The sequence below is a fragment of the Aotus nancymaae genome, unplaced genomic scaffold, assembly GCF_030222135.1.
Source record: "Aotus nancymaae isolate 86718 unplaced genomic scaffold, 86718_ANA_hifiasm-v0.15.2.pri h1tg000030l, whole genome shotgun sequence".
Classification (NCBI taxonomy): Eukaryota; Metazoa; Chordata; class Mammalia; order Primates; family Aotidae; genus Aotus; species Aotus nancymaae.
In genome coordinates, this window is record NW_026988443.1 from 27,038,543 (window position 1) to 27,057,109 (window position 18,567).

Here is an 18,567-nt window from a genome sequence, read left to right on the forward strand (position 1 = left end):
GCTACTGCAGTCCAGCCTGGGTGACAGAGACTCTGCCTCAAAAAAAATAAAGAACAGCAGCAACAGCTTGTATATCTTTCATCCAGCTTCTCTGAATGGCAGCATCTTGCATAACTATAGTAAATCACAACCAGAAAATAACATTAATACACTGCGCTGATTTTATGCAGATTTCACCGGGTTTACAAGCACATTTCTGTATGTGTGTGTATTGAGTTCTGTGTGATGTTACCACATGTGTAGATACATGTGACCATGAAATGCATTTTTTTAAAAGATTGATTATTGGATGGATGAGGATATATATGTGAGGAAGCAGATTTAGTAAGATGTTAATCGTAGATTTTAGTTAGTGTTTATATGGTTATTCCCTGTAAAGTTCTTTATGGTTGAATATTTTCATAATAAGTTGAGACCCACAGCAGAAGTGAGGTTCACAGCACCGTGGGTTACATGTACCTCACATTTATATATTGTAGATGAGTACATACAAAATACACCATATGTACTGCAACTTTATTATTATTTTTTTAACACCTACAGCACCCAGTATTTCCAGGCAGTCTCCCGTCCAAGTAATAACCAGACCCGCCCCTGCTTAGCTTCCAGGATCAGGCACGTTCAGGGTGGTATAGCCATAGACTTCAACTTTTTTTCTTACCTTAGATTTGAGGAAGAAAGGCCTGATGATATCTCAGTGAATGACTGTACTGTAGTTTTTAAAAGTTAAGAATTTCTGAGACATAACATTACAGTTAAAAATGTCTGGCCTGGTGTAGTGGCTCATGCCTATAATGCCAGCACTTTGAGAGGCCAAGGCAGGAGGATCACTTAAGGCCAGGAGGTTGAGACCAGCCTGGGCAACATAGCAAGACTGTCTCTACAAAAAAAGAAAATTTTCAAAAAAAAAAAAAAAAGCCTGGTGTAGGGATGTGCACCTGTAGTCCTAGCTACTTGGGAGGTTGAGGCAAGAGGACTGCTTGAGGCAAGGAGTTGAAAACTGCGGTGAATTTGGATCATACCACTTGGTAACAGAGCAAGACACTGTCTTGAAAATAAAAAATAAAAATTCCTGATAGATAGAAGTAGTGCTTGGATATATTTGATCAAAAACATGCTCTGTGGGTATCTACTTTAAATGTAGTAGTGAAAAGTCTTAATGAGAGCTACACTTTTGTGTTATTTTTACATTGGGAAAATTCCAAGTGGAGAAAGCATGCTACAGTCTCCCATCAAGACCACTTTCCGTGTTGAAAGAACTTTCTCTGGTTCGTACATGGTTCCCTCTCACACAGGAACAATCACTTTTAAGTTCTTTCTTTTAGGCAAAGCCCCTGAGGCAGCAATGCTCACTACCAGGCTGCCCACTGCGGGGTTTGTGTGACTTTACAACGGGCCCTTTCCCGATTCCAAAGGTGTGTTCAGTTTTGTTTTTGTTTTGAGATGGAGTCTCACTCTGTCGCCCAGGCAGGAGTGCAGTTGCGTGGTCTCAGCTCCCTGCAGCCTGAGCCTCCCAGGTTCAAGTGATTCTCATGCCTCAGCCTCCCAAGCAGCTGGGACTGCAGGTCCATATACCACCACACCTGGCTAATTTTCTGTATCATTAGTAGAGACAGGGTTTTGCCATGTTGGCCAAGCTGGTCTCGAACTCCTGGGCTCAAGAGATCCTCCTGCCTTAGCCTCCCAAAGTCCTTGGACGACAGGTGTGAGCCACTGCGCCTGGCCATGCACTCAGTTTTTCTTGCTGATCTTGGCAATGATATCTTGTCATTCAGAGTGGGAAGGGGCCTTTGAGAGCCTTTGTTTGAGAAACAGGACTCTTTGAAAGATGAGAAAGCTGAGGCCCACAGAGACCGGGTGACTGGCCTTATCCCCTATCAGCCAGCTGCTGACAGAGCCAGGCCTGACCTCAGGTCCCTGGCGTGCCAACCTGGGCTTTGTTCCTGGAGCCACCCTATCCCTGTCTTTGCTTCACCCTGCGGTTTCTCTTGTGACCTTAGCCTTCCATCTGCTAACTTATGTGTGTGATCATTTCATTTTTGTAAACCTCATAATACATTCTAAATTATTAGACCTAAATGATCACATGCCAAAAGAATGTCTTTTTTTTTTTTTTTTTTTGAAACAAAAATCTCACTCTGTTGCCCAGGCTGGAGTAAAGTGGTGTGATTTCAACTCACTGCAACTTCTCCAGGTTCAAGCAATTTTCTTGGCTCAGCCTCCAGAGTAGCTGGGATTACAGGCCCACATCACCACACCCCACTAATTTGTGTATTTTTAGTGGACGTGGGGTTTTGCCACATTCACCAGGCTGGTCTCGAACTCCTGATCTCAAGTGATCCACCCACCTCAGCTTCCTGAAGTGCTGGGATTATAGGCATGAGCCACCGTGCCTGGCCCAGGACGTAGCTCTTGAGCCTTGTCATGCCAGTGATTCCTTAGGAGCAAAGCAGTGATCCAGAGCCTGGGATTGTATCACTGGTCATTTTCTTTCAAATCGTTTGTGACTCTAGGTTTGTCATGGTCTCATTTGTAAGATATTAATAATAGATCCTTTAGAAGAGAGATTCTACTGGTGCTTTTGTCCCGTTTGATACACAAGTAAGTACTCTTCTTTGTTCTAAGATGAGGAGTACACGTGGGTGCTGACTCCAGAGCGTCTACAGCACGGGATTGGCACCTACTATATAACAGCTGTGCTGAGTGAGAGCCAGGAGGCTGCTCAGCAGATGCCCAGCTTGGTCTCGGTCATCACAGCCGTCACTCAGTGTTATTACTGGGACAGCCACAACCGGACATGGAGCAGCAGCGGATGCCAAGTAAGAAACTGAGCCGCCTCTGGGGCCTGTCTTCTGCTGTAGCCGCTGTTAAACCCAATGCATCTGTTATCTCATTTGGGGGAGCCCAGCAAGAAAAATAATCAGGAGGCGTGAAGTGACTCTGCTTGGGCAAGAGGAGGAGGGTTGTGGGTGGGGCAGGGCGAGTGTGGCTCTTCTGCAGGAGCAGCTTTGTGCTTTATCTTTGTAGTTTCTTCCTCAAACAGTCCAGGGTAGACCTGACCATTGTGGATAAAAGGAAGCAGTGTGCGGAAGCTGTGAAATTCTACAAGTCCTAAATAGGTTGTGGGTGGGTAAAATGAAGCCTCTTGCTAAACAAGAGAGAACTTTCATAGTTCACAAAAGAAGTATGTACCCCTGAGTAAGGACACTAAAGGTATATATAAAAAAAAAAAAAAAGAAGAACTATGTTCTCAGATTCTTGAACATTCCAGGCCAAGTGAGGACAGGTTGTCACTTTAGTAATTAGTCACCTTGTCCCTGGTCTCCAGCTGGTTTAAAACACCACTATTACATTTGCACACTCGTGATTCTGTGAGATTACGCCTGATAAAGTCCTGGTTCAGTAGCTCAAAGAACGTGATGTAAGGTCTTGCAAAGCATGAAGCTGTCCTAAAAAGAGCTGAGAAAGTGCCATCTAGATTGGGAAGAGAAGGAAAGACAATTTTTTTTTTTTTTTTTTGAGATGGGGTCTGACTGTATCGCTCAGGCTGGAGTGCAGTGGCATAATCACGCCTTACTGCAGCCTCGACTTCCTGGGCTCAAAAGATCCTCCTGCCTCAGCCTTTCAAAGTGGGGATGAAAGGCATATGCTACCATGCCTGGCTAATTTTTTGGTCAGACAGGGTCCCAACATGTTGCCTACACTGGTCTTGAACACCTGGGCTCAGGCAATCCTCCCACCAGCACTTTGGAAGGCCAGAAAGGATTTTTAGGAAGGAATCTGTACCATTCATAGCCTCAGGCAGTCATAGCTGGGCAACAGCTATCAAGCAAATGTATAAACAGAGCTTGTTAAAAAGGAGATTCTGATGCAGTAGCTCTGGTCAGGCCCTGAGAGTCTTTCTAACAAGCTCCCAGCTGATGCCAGTGTTGCTTGTTAGGGAAACCATAATTTGAGAAGTTTGAGAGCTTTTCCCCTCCCACAGCACAGACCCATTGATTGCAGAAGGCATCAGATATTTCTCATAGCCTTGCAGCACTCTGAAGTGCTTGGACTCCATGAAAGGAATTGAGCTGCCCCAAGTACAGCACAAGAGGTTTTTATTTATTTATTTATTTATTTTGAGACGGAGTTTCGTTCTTGTTTCCCGGATCCTGGAGTACATTGGCAGGATCTCGCAGGTTCAAGGAATTCTGCTGCCTCAGCCTCCCAAGTAACAGCGATTACAGGCACCTGCCACCACATCCAGCTAATTTTTTGTATTTTTAGCAGAGACTGGTTTCACCATGTTGGCCAGGGTGATCTCAAACTCCTGACCTCAGGTGATCCGCCCGCCTCGGCCTCCCAAAGTGCTGGGATTACAAGCATCAGCCACCGCGCCCGGCCAAGAGTTCTGCTAAGGGCAGACTAGATTGGGCCTCCGGGACTTAACTCTGTGCCATGCAAATAAGTAGTAATGACAGTACTTTAGGCTTTTCATCCACGAAACCAAACATCGAATTGGTAGCTTCCATGTAATCACCTTCTGACATTTTTTTTTAAATATTAGGAAGAAATGTTCCGACATATGGAAAGTCATAAGAAATAATATAAAAAACATTGAATGCACATTCAACTTTACTAAAGTTCATATTTTCCTCAGCTTCAGATTATCTTTAAAAATTTCAGGAATAATTGAAGCCCTTTGTGTAGCCCTCCCTAATCTCTCTCCTTCCTTCCCTTCCACCAAAGGGTAACTAGTTGTCTGAATTTGTGTGGGTACTCATTCTGTCAGCAAGCATTTATTGAGTATCTTCTACATGCCATGCCCAAGTCTAGGAACTAGAGATAAAGCAGTGAACAAGACAATATCCTCATGAACTTACATTCTGGAGAGGGAAACAGACAATGAATAGATAAGTCTTTTGCATGCTTCTCAGGCTTTGTGTAAATAGCACTGTACTGTACATATCTCTTTAATGCGTTTTATATTTACTCAGCATTTATCTATGTTGATACATCTACCTCTAATTCATTCATTTTTTACATTTTTATTTATTTGTTTTTGAAGATGGAGTTTTGCTCTGTCACCTAGGCTGGAATGCAGTGGTATGATCTCAGCTCACTGCAAACTCTGCCTCCTGGATTCAAGTAATTCTCCTGCTTCAGCCTCCCAAGTAGCTAGGGCTACAGGCATGCACCACCACACCTGGCTAATTTTTATATTTTAGGTAGACATGGGGTTTTGCCATGTTGTCCAGGCTGGTCTCAAACTCCTAGCCTCAGGTAATCCACCTGCCTCAGCCTCCCAAAGTGCTGGGATTACAGGTATGAGCCACCACACCTGGCTAATTCATTCATTTTTAACTGCTGTATAGAATTCCATTAGTTTGCCTCTGCCTACTTAGGTATTTATTAATTTGTATGTTCTGTTACTAAACATGTAAGTTTTTTCCTGTTTTTGGTAATTATAAACAAAGGTGACAAAACACTTCTTTTAGTAGATCTTTATACACATGTGCAAAGTTCCCCTAGAACATATATACATTCAGAACTGGAATTGCAGGATTCGAAGAGTTGGTGCTTCTTCAGCTGTACTAGGTGTTGCTGAATTGCTTTCCACATTGGTTATACCAGTATACGCCGTGACCAGCAGTGAGTGAGAGATTTAAGCATCTCTTTCCATCTCTAAATTGCCAGTGTTTATGTCTGGCTCGTCCTTAGCACTCTATCCGACTAGAGTCAACATCTTGATTCTAATTCCAGGTTGGGCCACAGAGCACAATTCTGAGGACACAGTGTCTCTGTAACCACCTGACCTTCTTTGCCAGCGACTTCCTCGTCGTGCCCAGGACTGTGAATGTTGAAGACACTATCATACTCTTCCTTCGCGTGACCAGCAATCCTGTTGGGGTGTCGCTGCTGGCCAGCCTTTTAGGATTCTACATGATCACAGTTGTGTGGGCCTGGAGGAAGGATCAAGCAGATATGCGGAAGGTAATGAGACTTGGAGTCCAGCAGTTCCGCCGTGATACTGACTATGTTAAATTACATGGGAAAAAAAACATACCTTTGTCAAAAGAAGCCAGTGGCACAGTACTGAGAGGCATAGAAATTCAAGTGAAACTTAAATTTATCTTCATGTCCACTGTCTCAAGACCTAAGAAATTTTTCTATTTTTTTTTTTTCTGGATCCAAGATTGGACCGTTGTGGGACTCATTTTAGATTAGGAATGAGCCAAAAGAAAACACCAGCTTGGTGCAGTGGCTCATGCCTATAATCCCAGCAGTTTGGGAGGCCGGGGCAGGAGGATCACTTGAGCTCAGGAGTTCAAGACCAGCCTGGGCACCATAGCAATGAAAATTAAAAAAATTTTCATTGAAAATTAAAAAAATTTTCATTGAAAATTAAAAAAAAAAAAAAAAATTAGCCTGGCATGGTGGTGCATCTTTGTAGTCCCAGCTACTTGGGTAGCTGAGGTGGGAAGATCACTTGAGCCCAGGAGCTTGAGGCTGCAGTGAGCTATTGTTGTGCCACTTTACTCCAGCCGGGGCAACAGAGACCTTGTCTCCAAAAACAACAACAACAAAAAAAAACAAAAGAAAAGAAAACACCTAGAGAGCTTAACTGGAGTCAAATGCAACTTTATCCTACTTTATACATTATATGTGAAAGTTATATGTAAGTTGGCAGGGCACAGTGGCTCAATGACTGTAATCCTGGCATTTTGGGAGGCCAAGGCAGGTGGATCACCTGAGGTCAGGAGTTCAAGACCAGTGTGGCCAACGTGGTGAAACCCTGTCTTTACTAAAAATAGAAAAATTAGTCAGCTGTAGTGGCACACACCTGTAATCCCAACTACTTGGGAGGCTGAGGCAGGAGAATTGCTCGAGCCCAGGAGAAGGAGGTTGCAGTGAGCCGAGATCGTGCCACTGCACTCCAGCCTGGCTGACAGAATGAGACTATGTCTCAAAAAAAGAAAGTAAGTTATATGTAAGTCAAATTATAATTTAATGTAACTGGCCAGGTAAAGTGGCTCACGCCTGTAATCCCAACACTTCGGGAGGCCAAGGCTGGTGGATCACTTGAGGTCAAGAGTTAAAGACCAGCCTGGCCAACATGGTGAAACCCCATCTCTCCTAAAAATACAAAAATTAGCCAGGCGTGATGGTGGGCACCTGTAATCCCAGCTACTTAGGAGGCTGAGGTGGGGGGATCACTTGTACCAGGGAGGTAAAGGTTGCAGTGAACCAAAAACACACCACTTGACTCCAGCCTGGTCAACATAGCAAGACTCTGTCTAAAAAAAAAGTAAAAATGTAACTATAATATGCAAGAAACCTATATGGAATCTTTATAAAAACAAAAACATTGGCCGGGCGCAGTGGCTCATGCCTGTAATCCCAGCGCTTTGAGAGGCCGAGGTGGGCAGATCATCATGAGGTCAAGAAATTGAGACCATCCTGGCCAACATGGTGAAACCCCATCTCTACTAAAAATATAAAAATTAGCTGGGCATGGTGGCGGATGCCTGTAATCCCAGCTACTCGGGAGGCTGAGGCAGGAGAATCACTTGAACCCAGGAGTCGGAGGTTGCAGTGGCACAATCTTAGTTCACTTGTGCCACTGCACTCCAGCCTGGGCGACCGAGCAAGACTCCATCTCAAAAAAAAAAGATTTTTTTTTGACAATATCTTCTTTCCATGTGTATGTTCTTCCTATGTTTTGCACTTGGAAATTCTAGAATACGCCAGGTGTTCATTTCTTGTTGCCCTGAGTTCAGGGTTGTCAGTATCAGTAAATATTCAGGGCCGGGCGCGGTGGCTCACGACTGTAATCCCAGCACTTTGGGAGGCCGAGGCGGGTGGATCACGAGGTCAAGAGATCGAGACCATCCTGGTCAACGTGATGAAACCCCGTCTCTACTAAACATACAAAAAATTAGCTGGGCATGGTGGTGCGTGCCTGTAATCCCAGCTACTCAGGAGGCTGAGGCAGGAGAATTGCCTGAACCCCGGAGGCGGAGGTTGCGGTGAGCGGAGATCGCGCCATTGCACTCCAGCCTGGGTAACAAGAGCGAAACTCCGTCTCAAAAAAAAAAAAAAAAAATTCAGGCTATCTAGTTAAATTTGCATTTTAAACAAATAGTGTGTTTTTAGTGTAAGCATGTCCCAAATCATTCATAGTTTATCTGAAATGCAAATATAGCTGGGCCTTCTCTGTTATGTGGTGACCGTCCCTGAGTGGGAGGGAGGTGGGAGGATTTAGAAGCCCAAGACATGGTCAGGTGATTCTGACTATTTCACTTGAGAGGCACCGGCCCGGAGGTTCAGGCCTCATCCCCACTTTAGTGGCTTAGGTCTGCTGGTGTGTCTGTCTGCTGACCACACGTCTGCCCTGCTTTCTCTAGTGCTGCCACACCTGCGGTAGTGCCTCCTCTTGCTCCTCAGCTGGAGGCAGGAGCTATACTAAGTGGAGGCCTGGTATGTTGCTTAGTTCTGCTTTTCTTGCAGGTGAAGGTTACTGTCCTGGCTGATAATGACCCCAGCGCTCAGTTTCACTACCTTATTCAGGTCTACACCGGATACCGAAGAAGGGCTGCTACAACAGCTAAGGTTAATGAGAAAAATGTTCTTCCCTCATTGCGTCGTGTCTTCTGCCACATGAGATACACTCTGAGTTGGTGATATCCTGGCAACCAATAGCACTTTAAAAGAGATCAGAGGCTGGGCATGGTGGCTCATGCCTGTAAGCCCAGAACTTTGAGAGGCCGAGGCGGGCAGATTATGAGGTCAGAAGTTCAAGACGAGCCTGATCAACATGGCGAAACCTCGTCTCTACTGAAAATACAAAAATTAGCTGGGCATGGGGGTGAGCGCTTGTAATCTCACCTACGCAGGAGGCTGAGGCAGGAGAATAGCTTGAACCTGGTAGGCAGAGGTTGCAGTAAGCGGAGCTCACAGTGAGCTGATATCACACCACTGCATTCCAGCCTGGGCGACACAGTGAGACTCCATCTCAAAAAAAAAAAAAAAAAGATCAGAGATGGGTATTTTATAGTTCTAAACTGTACATGTGGGCCAGGCATGGGGGCTCCTGCCTACAATTCCAACACTTTGGGAGGCCAAGGCAGGCAAGTCCCCAGAGGTCAGGAGTTTGAAACCAGCCTGGCCAACATGGCAAAACCTCTTCTCTACTAAAACTGCAGAAGTTAACTGAGGGTGATGGCCCATGCCTGTAATCCCAGTTACACAGGATGTTGAGGCATGAGAATTGCTTCAACTCTGGAGGTGGAGGTTGCAGTGAGCCGAGACCGCGCCACTGCACTCCAGTCTGGGTGACAGAGCAAGATTTCATCTCAGAAAAAAAGACTATACATATGAAGAGCTCTCTATGCTTGTCTAAGATCTGAAAGACTTAGTCTAAATACAGTTTTCTACGTCTTCCTCTTTCTCCTTATGGGTAAACCCAAAGAATCATGTTAAAACTCCCTATATTTACCTTTCCCTGTCTCATTATAGGTTGTCATCACCCTCTACGGATCAGAGGGACGGAGTGAGCCCCATCACCTTTGTGACCCCCAGAAGACAGTCTTTGAACGAGGGGGCCTGGATGTCTTCCTTCTCACCTCTCATTCCTCTCTAGGGGAACTGCACAGCCTTCGGCTCTGGCATGACAATTCTGGCCTCAGTCCTTCCTGGTGAGCACATGTATCATGTTGACTATTGCTGTTTCTTTGTGGATCTAAGAGAGAAGAAAGCTTATCACCACAATAAAAACAGTAAATCTTTGAGCCGAATAGTAACAAATGACTGTTAGATTTAAGTTCTCAAGCTGTCTACAAAGAATAAGCCCTGGCTGTTGGTTGCTGATTCACTCTAATGACTGTTTCTTTTGCCGTGCAGAAGCTGTGGAGTTTGATTAGGTCCCATTTGTCTATTTTGGCTTTTGTTGCCAATGCTTTTGGTGTTTTGGCCATGAAGTTCTTGCCTACACCTATGTCCTCAATGGTTTTGCCTAGGTTTTCTTCTAGGGTTTTTATGGTGTTAGGTCTTATGTTTAAGTCTTTAATCCATCTGGAGTTAATTTTAGTGTAAGGTGTCAGGAAGGGGTCCAGTTTCTGCTTTCTACACATGGCTAGCCAGTTTTCCCAACACCACTTATTAAACAGGGAGTCCTTTCCCCATTGCTTGTTTTTGTCAGGTTTGTCAAAGATCAGATGGTTGTAGATATGCTGTGTTGCCTCCGAGGCCTCTGTTCTGTTCCATTGGTCTACATCTCTGTTTTGGTACCAGTACCATGCTGTTTTGATTACTGTTGCCTTGTAGTATAGTTTGATGTCCGGTAGTGTGAGGCCTCTCGCTTTGTTCTTTTTGCTTAGAATTGACTTGGCTATGTGGGCTCTCTTTTGGTTCCATATGAAGTTTAAGGTGGTTTTTTTTTCCAGTTCTGTGAAGAAGGTCATTGGTAGCTTGATGGGGATAGCGTTGAATCTGTAAATTACTTTGGGCAGTATGGCCATTTTCACAATATTAATTCTTCCTAACCATGAACATGGAATGTTTCTCCATCTGTTTGTGTCCTCTCTTATTTCGTTGAGCAGTGATTTGTAGTTCTCCTTGAAGAGGTCCTTTACATTCCTTGTTAGTTGTATTCTTAGGTATTTTATTCTCTTTGTAGCAATTGTGAATGGCAGTTCATTCTTGATTTGGCTCTCTTTAAGTCTGTTATTGGTGTATAGGAATGCTTGTGATTTTTGCACATTGATTTTGTATCCTGAGACTTTGCTGAAGTTGCTTATCAGTTTCAGGAGATTTTGGGCTGAGACAATGGGGTCTTCTAGATATACAATCATGTCATCTGCAAATAGAGACAATTTGACTTCCTCCTTTCCTAATTGAATACACTTTATTTCTTTTTCTTGCCTGATTGCTCTGGCTAGAACTTCCAGTACTATATTGAATAGGAGTGGTGAGCGAGGGCATCCTTGTCTAGTGCCAGATTTCAAAGGGAAAAAATTTTTGCAGCTTACCCATCTGACAAAGGGCTGATATCCAGAATTTACAACGAACTAAAACAGATTTACAAGAAAAAAACAAGCCCATTCAAAAGTGGGAGAGGGATATGAACAGATACTTTACAAAAGAAGACATACATGAGGCCAACAAACATATGAAAAAATGCTCATCATCACTGGTCGTTAGAGAAATGCAAATCAAAACTACATTGAGATACCATCTCACGCCAGTTAGAATGGAGATCATTAAAAAATCTAGAGACAACAGATGCTGGAGAGGATGTGGAGAAATAGGAACACTTTTACACTGTTGGTGGGAGTGTAAACTAGTTCAACCATTGTGGAAGACAGTGTGGCAATTCCTCAAGGACCTAGAAATAGAAATTCCATTTGACCTAGAAATAGAAATTCCATTTGACCCAGCAATCCCATTACTGGGTATATATCCAAAGGATTATAAATCGTTCTACTATAAGGACACATGCACACGAATGTTCATTGCAGCACAGTTTACAATAGCAAAGACCTGGAACCAACCCAAATGCCCATCGATGATAGACTGGACAGGGAAAATGTGGCACGTATACACCATGGAATATTATGCAGCCATCAAAAATGATGAGTTCGCATCCTCTGTAGGGACATGGATGAACCTGGAAACCATCATTCTCGGCAAACTGACACAAGAACACAAAATCAAACACCGCATGTTCTCACTCATAGGCGGGTGTTGAACAATGAGAACACATGGACACAGGGAGGGAGCACTATACACTGGGGTCTGTTGGGGGGAATAGGGGAGGGACAGCGGGGGGTGGAGAGTTGGGGAGAGATAGCATGGGGAGAAATGCCACATATAGGTGAAGGGGAGGAAGGCAGCAAATCATACTGCCACGTATGCACCTATGCAACAGTCTTGCATGTTCTTCACATGTACCCCAAAACCTAAAATGCAATAAAAAAAAAAAGAATAAGCCCTGGAATGAAGCGTGAGAAATTAATAATACAATTTTTTTGGAAGGTAGAATAATAGACGCTTTGTTTTCTCTAATTTTGTTTATTAACTGCCATGATTGTATGCAGCAAATAACACCAACGAAATATTGCCTGAAAGTGCCACAAATTAAAAGTATTTCTAAGTATGAAACACATCCTTAAAGACTAACTTTAGTAAACAACTGTCTACTGATAGTCAAACTTAAGAGCTTAAGGGCAGGGTGCAGCGGTTCACACCTGTAATCCAATACTTTGGGAGGCTGAGGCAGGAGGATCACTTGAGGCCAGGAGTTTGAGAACAGCCTGAGCAACATAGGAAGACCCTGCCTCTACAAAAAAAAAAAAAAAAAAAATCAAAAAAATTCACCAGGCATGGTGGTGTGCACCTATAATCTCAGCTACTCAGGAGCCTGAAGTGAGAGGATCACTTGAGCCTAGGAGGTTGAAGCTGCAGTGAGTATGTCTGCACCACTGCACATCAGCCTGGGCAACAGCAAGACCCTGTCTTGGGGTGGGGGAAAAATGTCAAGATCTTAAGGAGAAAGAATAGAAGTACCATGTGAGATGTGCCTAGGGAATTAGAGAAATAAACAGATGATGATAAAGTCCTTGAACCTAACACGTGTTAGGTTTGAATGATTCAGCATCTTCCTTCAGCAGCACTCAGAATGAGGAGAGGTGCTAGAGAAAGTAGATGATACAATTAATTAAAAATGAAGATTACCGATTCCTTGGAGTTGGGGGAAAAAAAGAAAAATGGAGTAGAAGTCTTAAGGCTCAGGCCCTCAAAAGAATCTGTTGCTAAATGTTGCCCGCCTGTAAAGAGCGTGCAGTCTGCTTACATTTATTAGTGAAATAAGTTTTTTCCACTAGGCTAGATAGACCAGCCACTGGGCCAATAAAACCTAATAACTTCCCCGCTGCTTCCATTCTGTTCCAGTACGCACAAACCAGCTAGCAAACTATCCTTCCAGTTTTATTTGTAAAGGCGAATAATGTATAGCAAGCGCTTGAAAAGATGTGCAACATGGTTAGTCATCAGGAAATGAAAATGACAGAGCACGAGCCGCCCATCAGAATGGCTTAAATTTAAAATGCTCACAAAAGGCCACGTGTGGTGGCTCACACCTGTAATCCCAGCACTTTGGGAGGCCGAGGCGGGCAGATCACTTGAGGTCAGGAGTTCAAGACCAGCCTGGTCAACATAGTGAAACCCTGTCTCTACTAAAAATACAAAAATTAGCTGGGCGTGGGGCCCGCACCTGCAGTCCCAGCTACTCAGGAGGCTGAGGCAGGAGAATTGCTTGAACCCAGGAGACGGAGGTTGCCTTCAGCCAAGATTGTGCCACTGTACTCCAGCCTGGCAACAGAGCAAGACTCTGTCTCAAAAAAAAATAAAAAAGTGAAAAATAAAGTATGTGTATAGGAAAAAGTCTAGAGTATATGTAACAAATTATTATAGTTATCTCCAGGTAGTAGGATTATAAATTTTTAAAATTTTCTTCAGTGTACTTTTAGGTATGTTGAAACATTTTAATGATGGATGTTATTTCATAATTATAGCAAAATAATTTTGAAATTTAACTCTTAGAGAAAGCACCCAAAGAAATTTCTACTGATGTAGTATTTTCTACTTTTCTCGCAATTTCTTAGCACTGGTTTATATCAATCCTAATTCTATATGTAGTCTTTGATTATAATACTATTATTTTTTAGCTCACGGTGATTTCATGCCCCTCAAGGATAAAGATACTGTCTTATTAGTATTCTATTCTCAGCTAGTACAATGCCAGGATTATAGAGGGACTGAATAAACACTTGTTACAATTAATAATTACAATTAATACTGTAACAATAAATATTTGTTACAGTTAAATTCTCAGGATTATGTGTCACCTCTAGAGCTTCGTATCAGGTATCATGGCTCTTTTTGTTTTGTTTTGTTTCAGACAGAGTCTTGCACTGTCACCCAGGCTGGGGTGCAGTGGTGCAATCTCAGCTCACCACAACCTCTGCCTCCCAAGTTGAAGCGATTCTCGTGCCTCAGCCTCCCAAGTACCTGAGACTACAGGTGTGTGCCACCACACCCAGCTAGTTGTTGTGTTTTTAGTAGAGGTGGGGTTTTACCATGTTGGCCAGGCTGGTCTCAAACTCCTGGCCTCAAGCAACCCACCCACCTCAGTCTCCTGGAGTGCTGGGATTACAGGCATGAGTCATTGTGCCCAGCCCGTAAAGCTCTTTTGAAGGCATTCTCTAGTCTCCATTTGATTTTCTTTTCTTGTTTTTGTTTGTTTATTTTTGAGGCAAGGTCTTCCCCTGTTATCCAGACTGCAGTGAAGTGGCATGATCATGGCTCGCTGCAGCTTCAACCTCCTGGGTTCATATGATCCTCCCACATCAGCCCACCAATGAGCTGGGACTACAGATGCATGCCACCACACTGGCTAATTTTTCTTTTTTTATAGAGATGGAGTCTCCCTGTGTTGCCCAGGCCAGTCTCAAATTCATGGGCTCTAGCAATCCTATTTTGGCCTCCCAAAGTGCTGGAATTGCAGGTGTGAACCATTGTACCTGGCCTGTTTTTATTTTTTAATTGCAAAAGTAACATCGGTGCTTTAATGCAGACAACTTGGAAAGCACAGAAAAGCGAAAGACTACTACTTTTTTTTTTTTTTTTTAGCAAAAGACAGCTTTTTTCCATAATCTTTCTGGTAATCATAGTGACTTTCCTAACACATTAGACTCTGTACTTTTTCTTACATTTGAAAGAATATGAGAATAAAAGTTACAATTGATGCATAAAAAGCCTGGGACTAGAAAATGAATATTTTCTTCTGTATTGTTTTATTCTACTTTTATTATACTTAGCTTTTTTTTTTTTTTTTTTCCTTCTTATTTTCTGAGACAAGATCTGGCTCCATCACCCAGGGTAGAGTGCAGTGGCATGATCACAGCTCACTGCAGCCTCTGTCTCCCGAGCTCAGGTGATCCTCCCACCTCAGCCTCCTAAGTAGCTGGGCCCACAGGCATGCACCACCATGCCTGGCTGATTTTTGTATTTTATAGAAATGGGGTTTCACCACGTTGCCCAGACTAGTCTCGAATTCCTGAGCACGAGCAATCCACTCATCTCGGTTCCCAAAATGCTGGGATTGCAGGCACAGGTCACCAACCCTGGCCCATACTTTGCTTTATAATGACAGTTTTAAGTGTATAAAATGCACTGTCTAGTTGAATCAAATGCAGCTTAGTCACCTGTTGTTTCATAAACTGCTTCAATGAGACAGTCCCCAGAAATACCTTAGGTTTAAAGGAGTCTATATTCCCAATACAGAAAATAATGTTCAACTAAAATGAAGATTTTCACGAGGGCAATTTAAGTGGTTTCATGACATTAAACACAGACCCTTGGAGAAAATACCATCATTACAGTGAAGCAGGAGGTTTGCTGACTAGTTGTGAGATGAAGTCAATAAGTTGAACAGTCAGGTGAAGACAAGTGTGTGAGTGGCTGAAGTTTGCGGAAAAGTTAGTGATAAAACACTGTGGCTGGGAAAAGGATGAAATCTCAGGGCCTTTGCCTCAGTGAAGTGGAAATGAGGCCAGACTAAGTAGAGTGAGAAGTCATCGATGTAAACGTTAAAGACTATGCCCCATTTGTACCCGGGATGATGAAAGAGAGGCAGATGGGATATTTGAAAATGTGGCAAGCCACTGTCACATACAGGACAGAGAAAGGTTATAAAAAATACATATACACTGGGCACAGTGGCTCTCACCTATCATCCCAGCACTATGGGAGGCCGAGGCGGGCAGATCACGAGGTCAAGAGATCAAGATCCTCCTGGCTAACATGGTGAAACCCTGTGTCTACTAAAATACAAATAATTAGCCGGGTGTGGTGGCATGCGCCTGTAGGCAGGAGAATCACTTGAATCCAGGAGGCAGAGGTTGCAGTGAGCCCAGATTGTACCACTACACTCTAGCCTGGGCCACAGGGTAAGACTCTGTCTCAAAAAAAAAAAAGTATATAGGTGAGAAAAGTTTGAAGTCTGGTGTCTGATATATGAACTCCCTTAGAAGTTAGTTGGGAAGGGAAGGATAAGATCTACTCTCGTTTCTTTTTTTTTTTTTTTTTATGGAGTGGGGGTCTCACTCTGTCACTCAAGCTGAAATGCAGTGTTGCAATTTCAACTCACTGCAGCCTTGACCTCCTGGGCTCAAATAATCCTTCCACCTTAGCCTTCCAAGTAGCTTAGGACTACAGGCGAACACCACCATGCCCAGCTAATTTTTATATATTTTTTAGAGACAGGATTTTGCAATGTTGCCCAAGCTGGGCTCACACTACTGAGCTCAAGCAATTCACCTGCCTCAGCTTCCCAAGGTGCTGGGGTTATAGACGCACACCACCGTGTCTGGCCTCTACTCTCCTTTCTTTCCTTAGTTCTTGCCTTGCAATGAAACAGTTCGTTTACTTGAATAGTTACTAACGGTGCTATTACGTCTTACTACAAACAACTGATTCGAGCCCACCTCCCTAACATGACTGTCTTCATTTTACTATAGGTATGTCACCCAAGTAACTGTCTGTGACATGGCAGTTAAGAGGAAATGGCATTTCCTGTGCAATTGCTGGCTGGCTGTGGACCTTGGAGATTGTGAGCTTGACCGAGTCTTCATACCAGTTTCAAAGAGAGAGCTCTTTTCCTTTAGGTACTGTTGGAAAATTACTATTAACAGTGAATACTGATGTTCACTATTAATTGAATTGTTCACTATTAATTGAAATGTTCACTATTAATTGAATTGTTTTCAATGCAAATTATTAATATATTATTTCAAACATACATTAGCATTACTGTTGTGGTTGTAAATGGTGTAACCATTATCTTAAAAATCAGAAGCATGACAAGTATAGAACTTAAAAATGTTGCCATTATTTTCTGAAGCTGCTTACCTAGAGAATCATTTATAAATAATTTACTAAGATATCTGGGAATAAAACAATCCCTCAATGGAATATAAAAAGGATACCACTACTTCCATGATGCAAATACGAGGACAAAACATAAGCGTAGAGGAAAGTGTGAGAGGGCTGTAGCCTTCAACTGATTTTCAGAGATACTAGTAAACTGGCCAGGCACCATGGCTCACACCTGCAATCCCAGCATTTTGGGAGGCCGAGGCAGGGGATCACTTGAGGTCAGGAGTTCGAGACCAGCCTATCCAACATGGCAAGATCCTGTGTTGACTAAAAATAAAAAAAATTATCCAGGCCTGGTGGTGCACGCCTGTGATCCCAGCTACTCGGGAGGCTGAGGCATGAGAATCACTTGAATCTGGGAGGCAGAGGTTGCAGCGAGGCAAGATTGGGCCACTGTACTCCAGCCTGGGCAACAGAGCAAAACCCCGTCTCAAAAAATACAAAGATGCTAGTAAACCAAAATAATTAGAGCAATGTGGTATACTGGTAAATTCACAGACCAGGAGAACAGTATAATGTGTGTATCTACTTCTGTATCTTTCTAGGTATCCATGTATCTTTCTGTGTCTCCTGAATGCTAAAGATGAGAATATGCCTAGGAGAATATACCTCTGCCACCTGATACTCTTCTTCCCTTCAGTTTTCTGGTTCAATATTAGGGCTGTTGGCTTTTTCCTTATGGGAACAAGATGATTACAAGAGGCCCAAACACCATGTCCTGGCCAGGCATGGTGGCTCACACCTGTAATCCCAGCATTTTGGGAGGCTGAGGCAGGCGAATCACTTGAGGCCAGGAGTTTGAGGCCAGTCTGGCCAACATAGCAAAACCCCATCTCCACCAAAAGTACAAAAATTAGCCAGACATAGTGGTGTGCGCCTGTACTACTTGGGAGGCTGAGTCAGAAGGACGGCTTGAACAGGGGAAGTGGAAGTCGCAGTGAGCCAAGATCAAGCCATTGTGCTCCAGCCTCAGCGACAAGAGAGAAACCCAATCACACAGATGGGGATCTGTGTGATTGAGTAGTGAGGATGTCCGGAACAGCAAGAAATGTGTGTTTCTTTATCAAGATCTGCTCCAATTACAATTGCTGTGTAACAAATTACTCCCCAAACTCAGTGGATTGAAACAACCATTTTACTTTTCTCCTGGTTTTGTGGGTCAGAAATTGAGTGAAGCCATGGCGGGGAGTTTTCCTTTGGGCTCGTTCATCCCAACTGGGTCTCTACTCATCTGTGGGCTTCTCTGTTAGATTTCCAAAAATGATTTTCTCACAAGGTCAGCAGGTGGCGCTGGCTGTCAGCAAAGCACCTATGCATGGCGCCCGCAGCAGCCTCAGAAGAGTGTCATTTTTCACAGGGTGGCTGTCTCCTTCCAGAATGGGCAGTTCAACAGAATTAAGTGGGGGCTTTGGCCTTTTATATACTAACTTTGGAAATAAGATTTAAGGAGAAGGGCCAGGTACAGTGGCTCATACCTGTAAGCCCAGCACTTTAGGAGGCTGAGATGGGTGGATCACCTGAGGTCAGGAGTTAGAGACCACCCTGGCCAACATGGTGAAACCCCCTCTCTATCAAAATGACACAAAT

The 18,567-nt window shown here is 43.5% G+C and overlaps 1 protein-coding gene across 1 annotated transcript in view; it reads left to right on the forward strand.

Moving 5' to 3' along the window:
* The window catches only part of PKD1L3 (polycystin 1 like 3, transient receptor potential channel interacting), an 88,464-nt gene that overhangs the window by 25,417 nt on the left and 44,480 nt on the right, over positions 1 to 18,567 (forward strand). Inside the window, 5 exon segments of the mRNA XM_064383251.1 lie at positions 2,626 to 2,819; positions 5,746 to 5,976; positions 8,494 to 8,595; positions 9,502 to 9,680; positions 16,563 to 16,709. Of these exon segments, the coding sequence (XP_064239321.1) occupies positions 2,626 to 2,819; positions 5,746 to 5,976; positions 8,494 to 8,595; positions 9,502 to 9,680; positions 16,563 to 16,709 (853 nt within the window).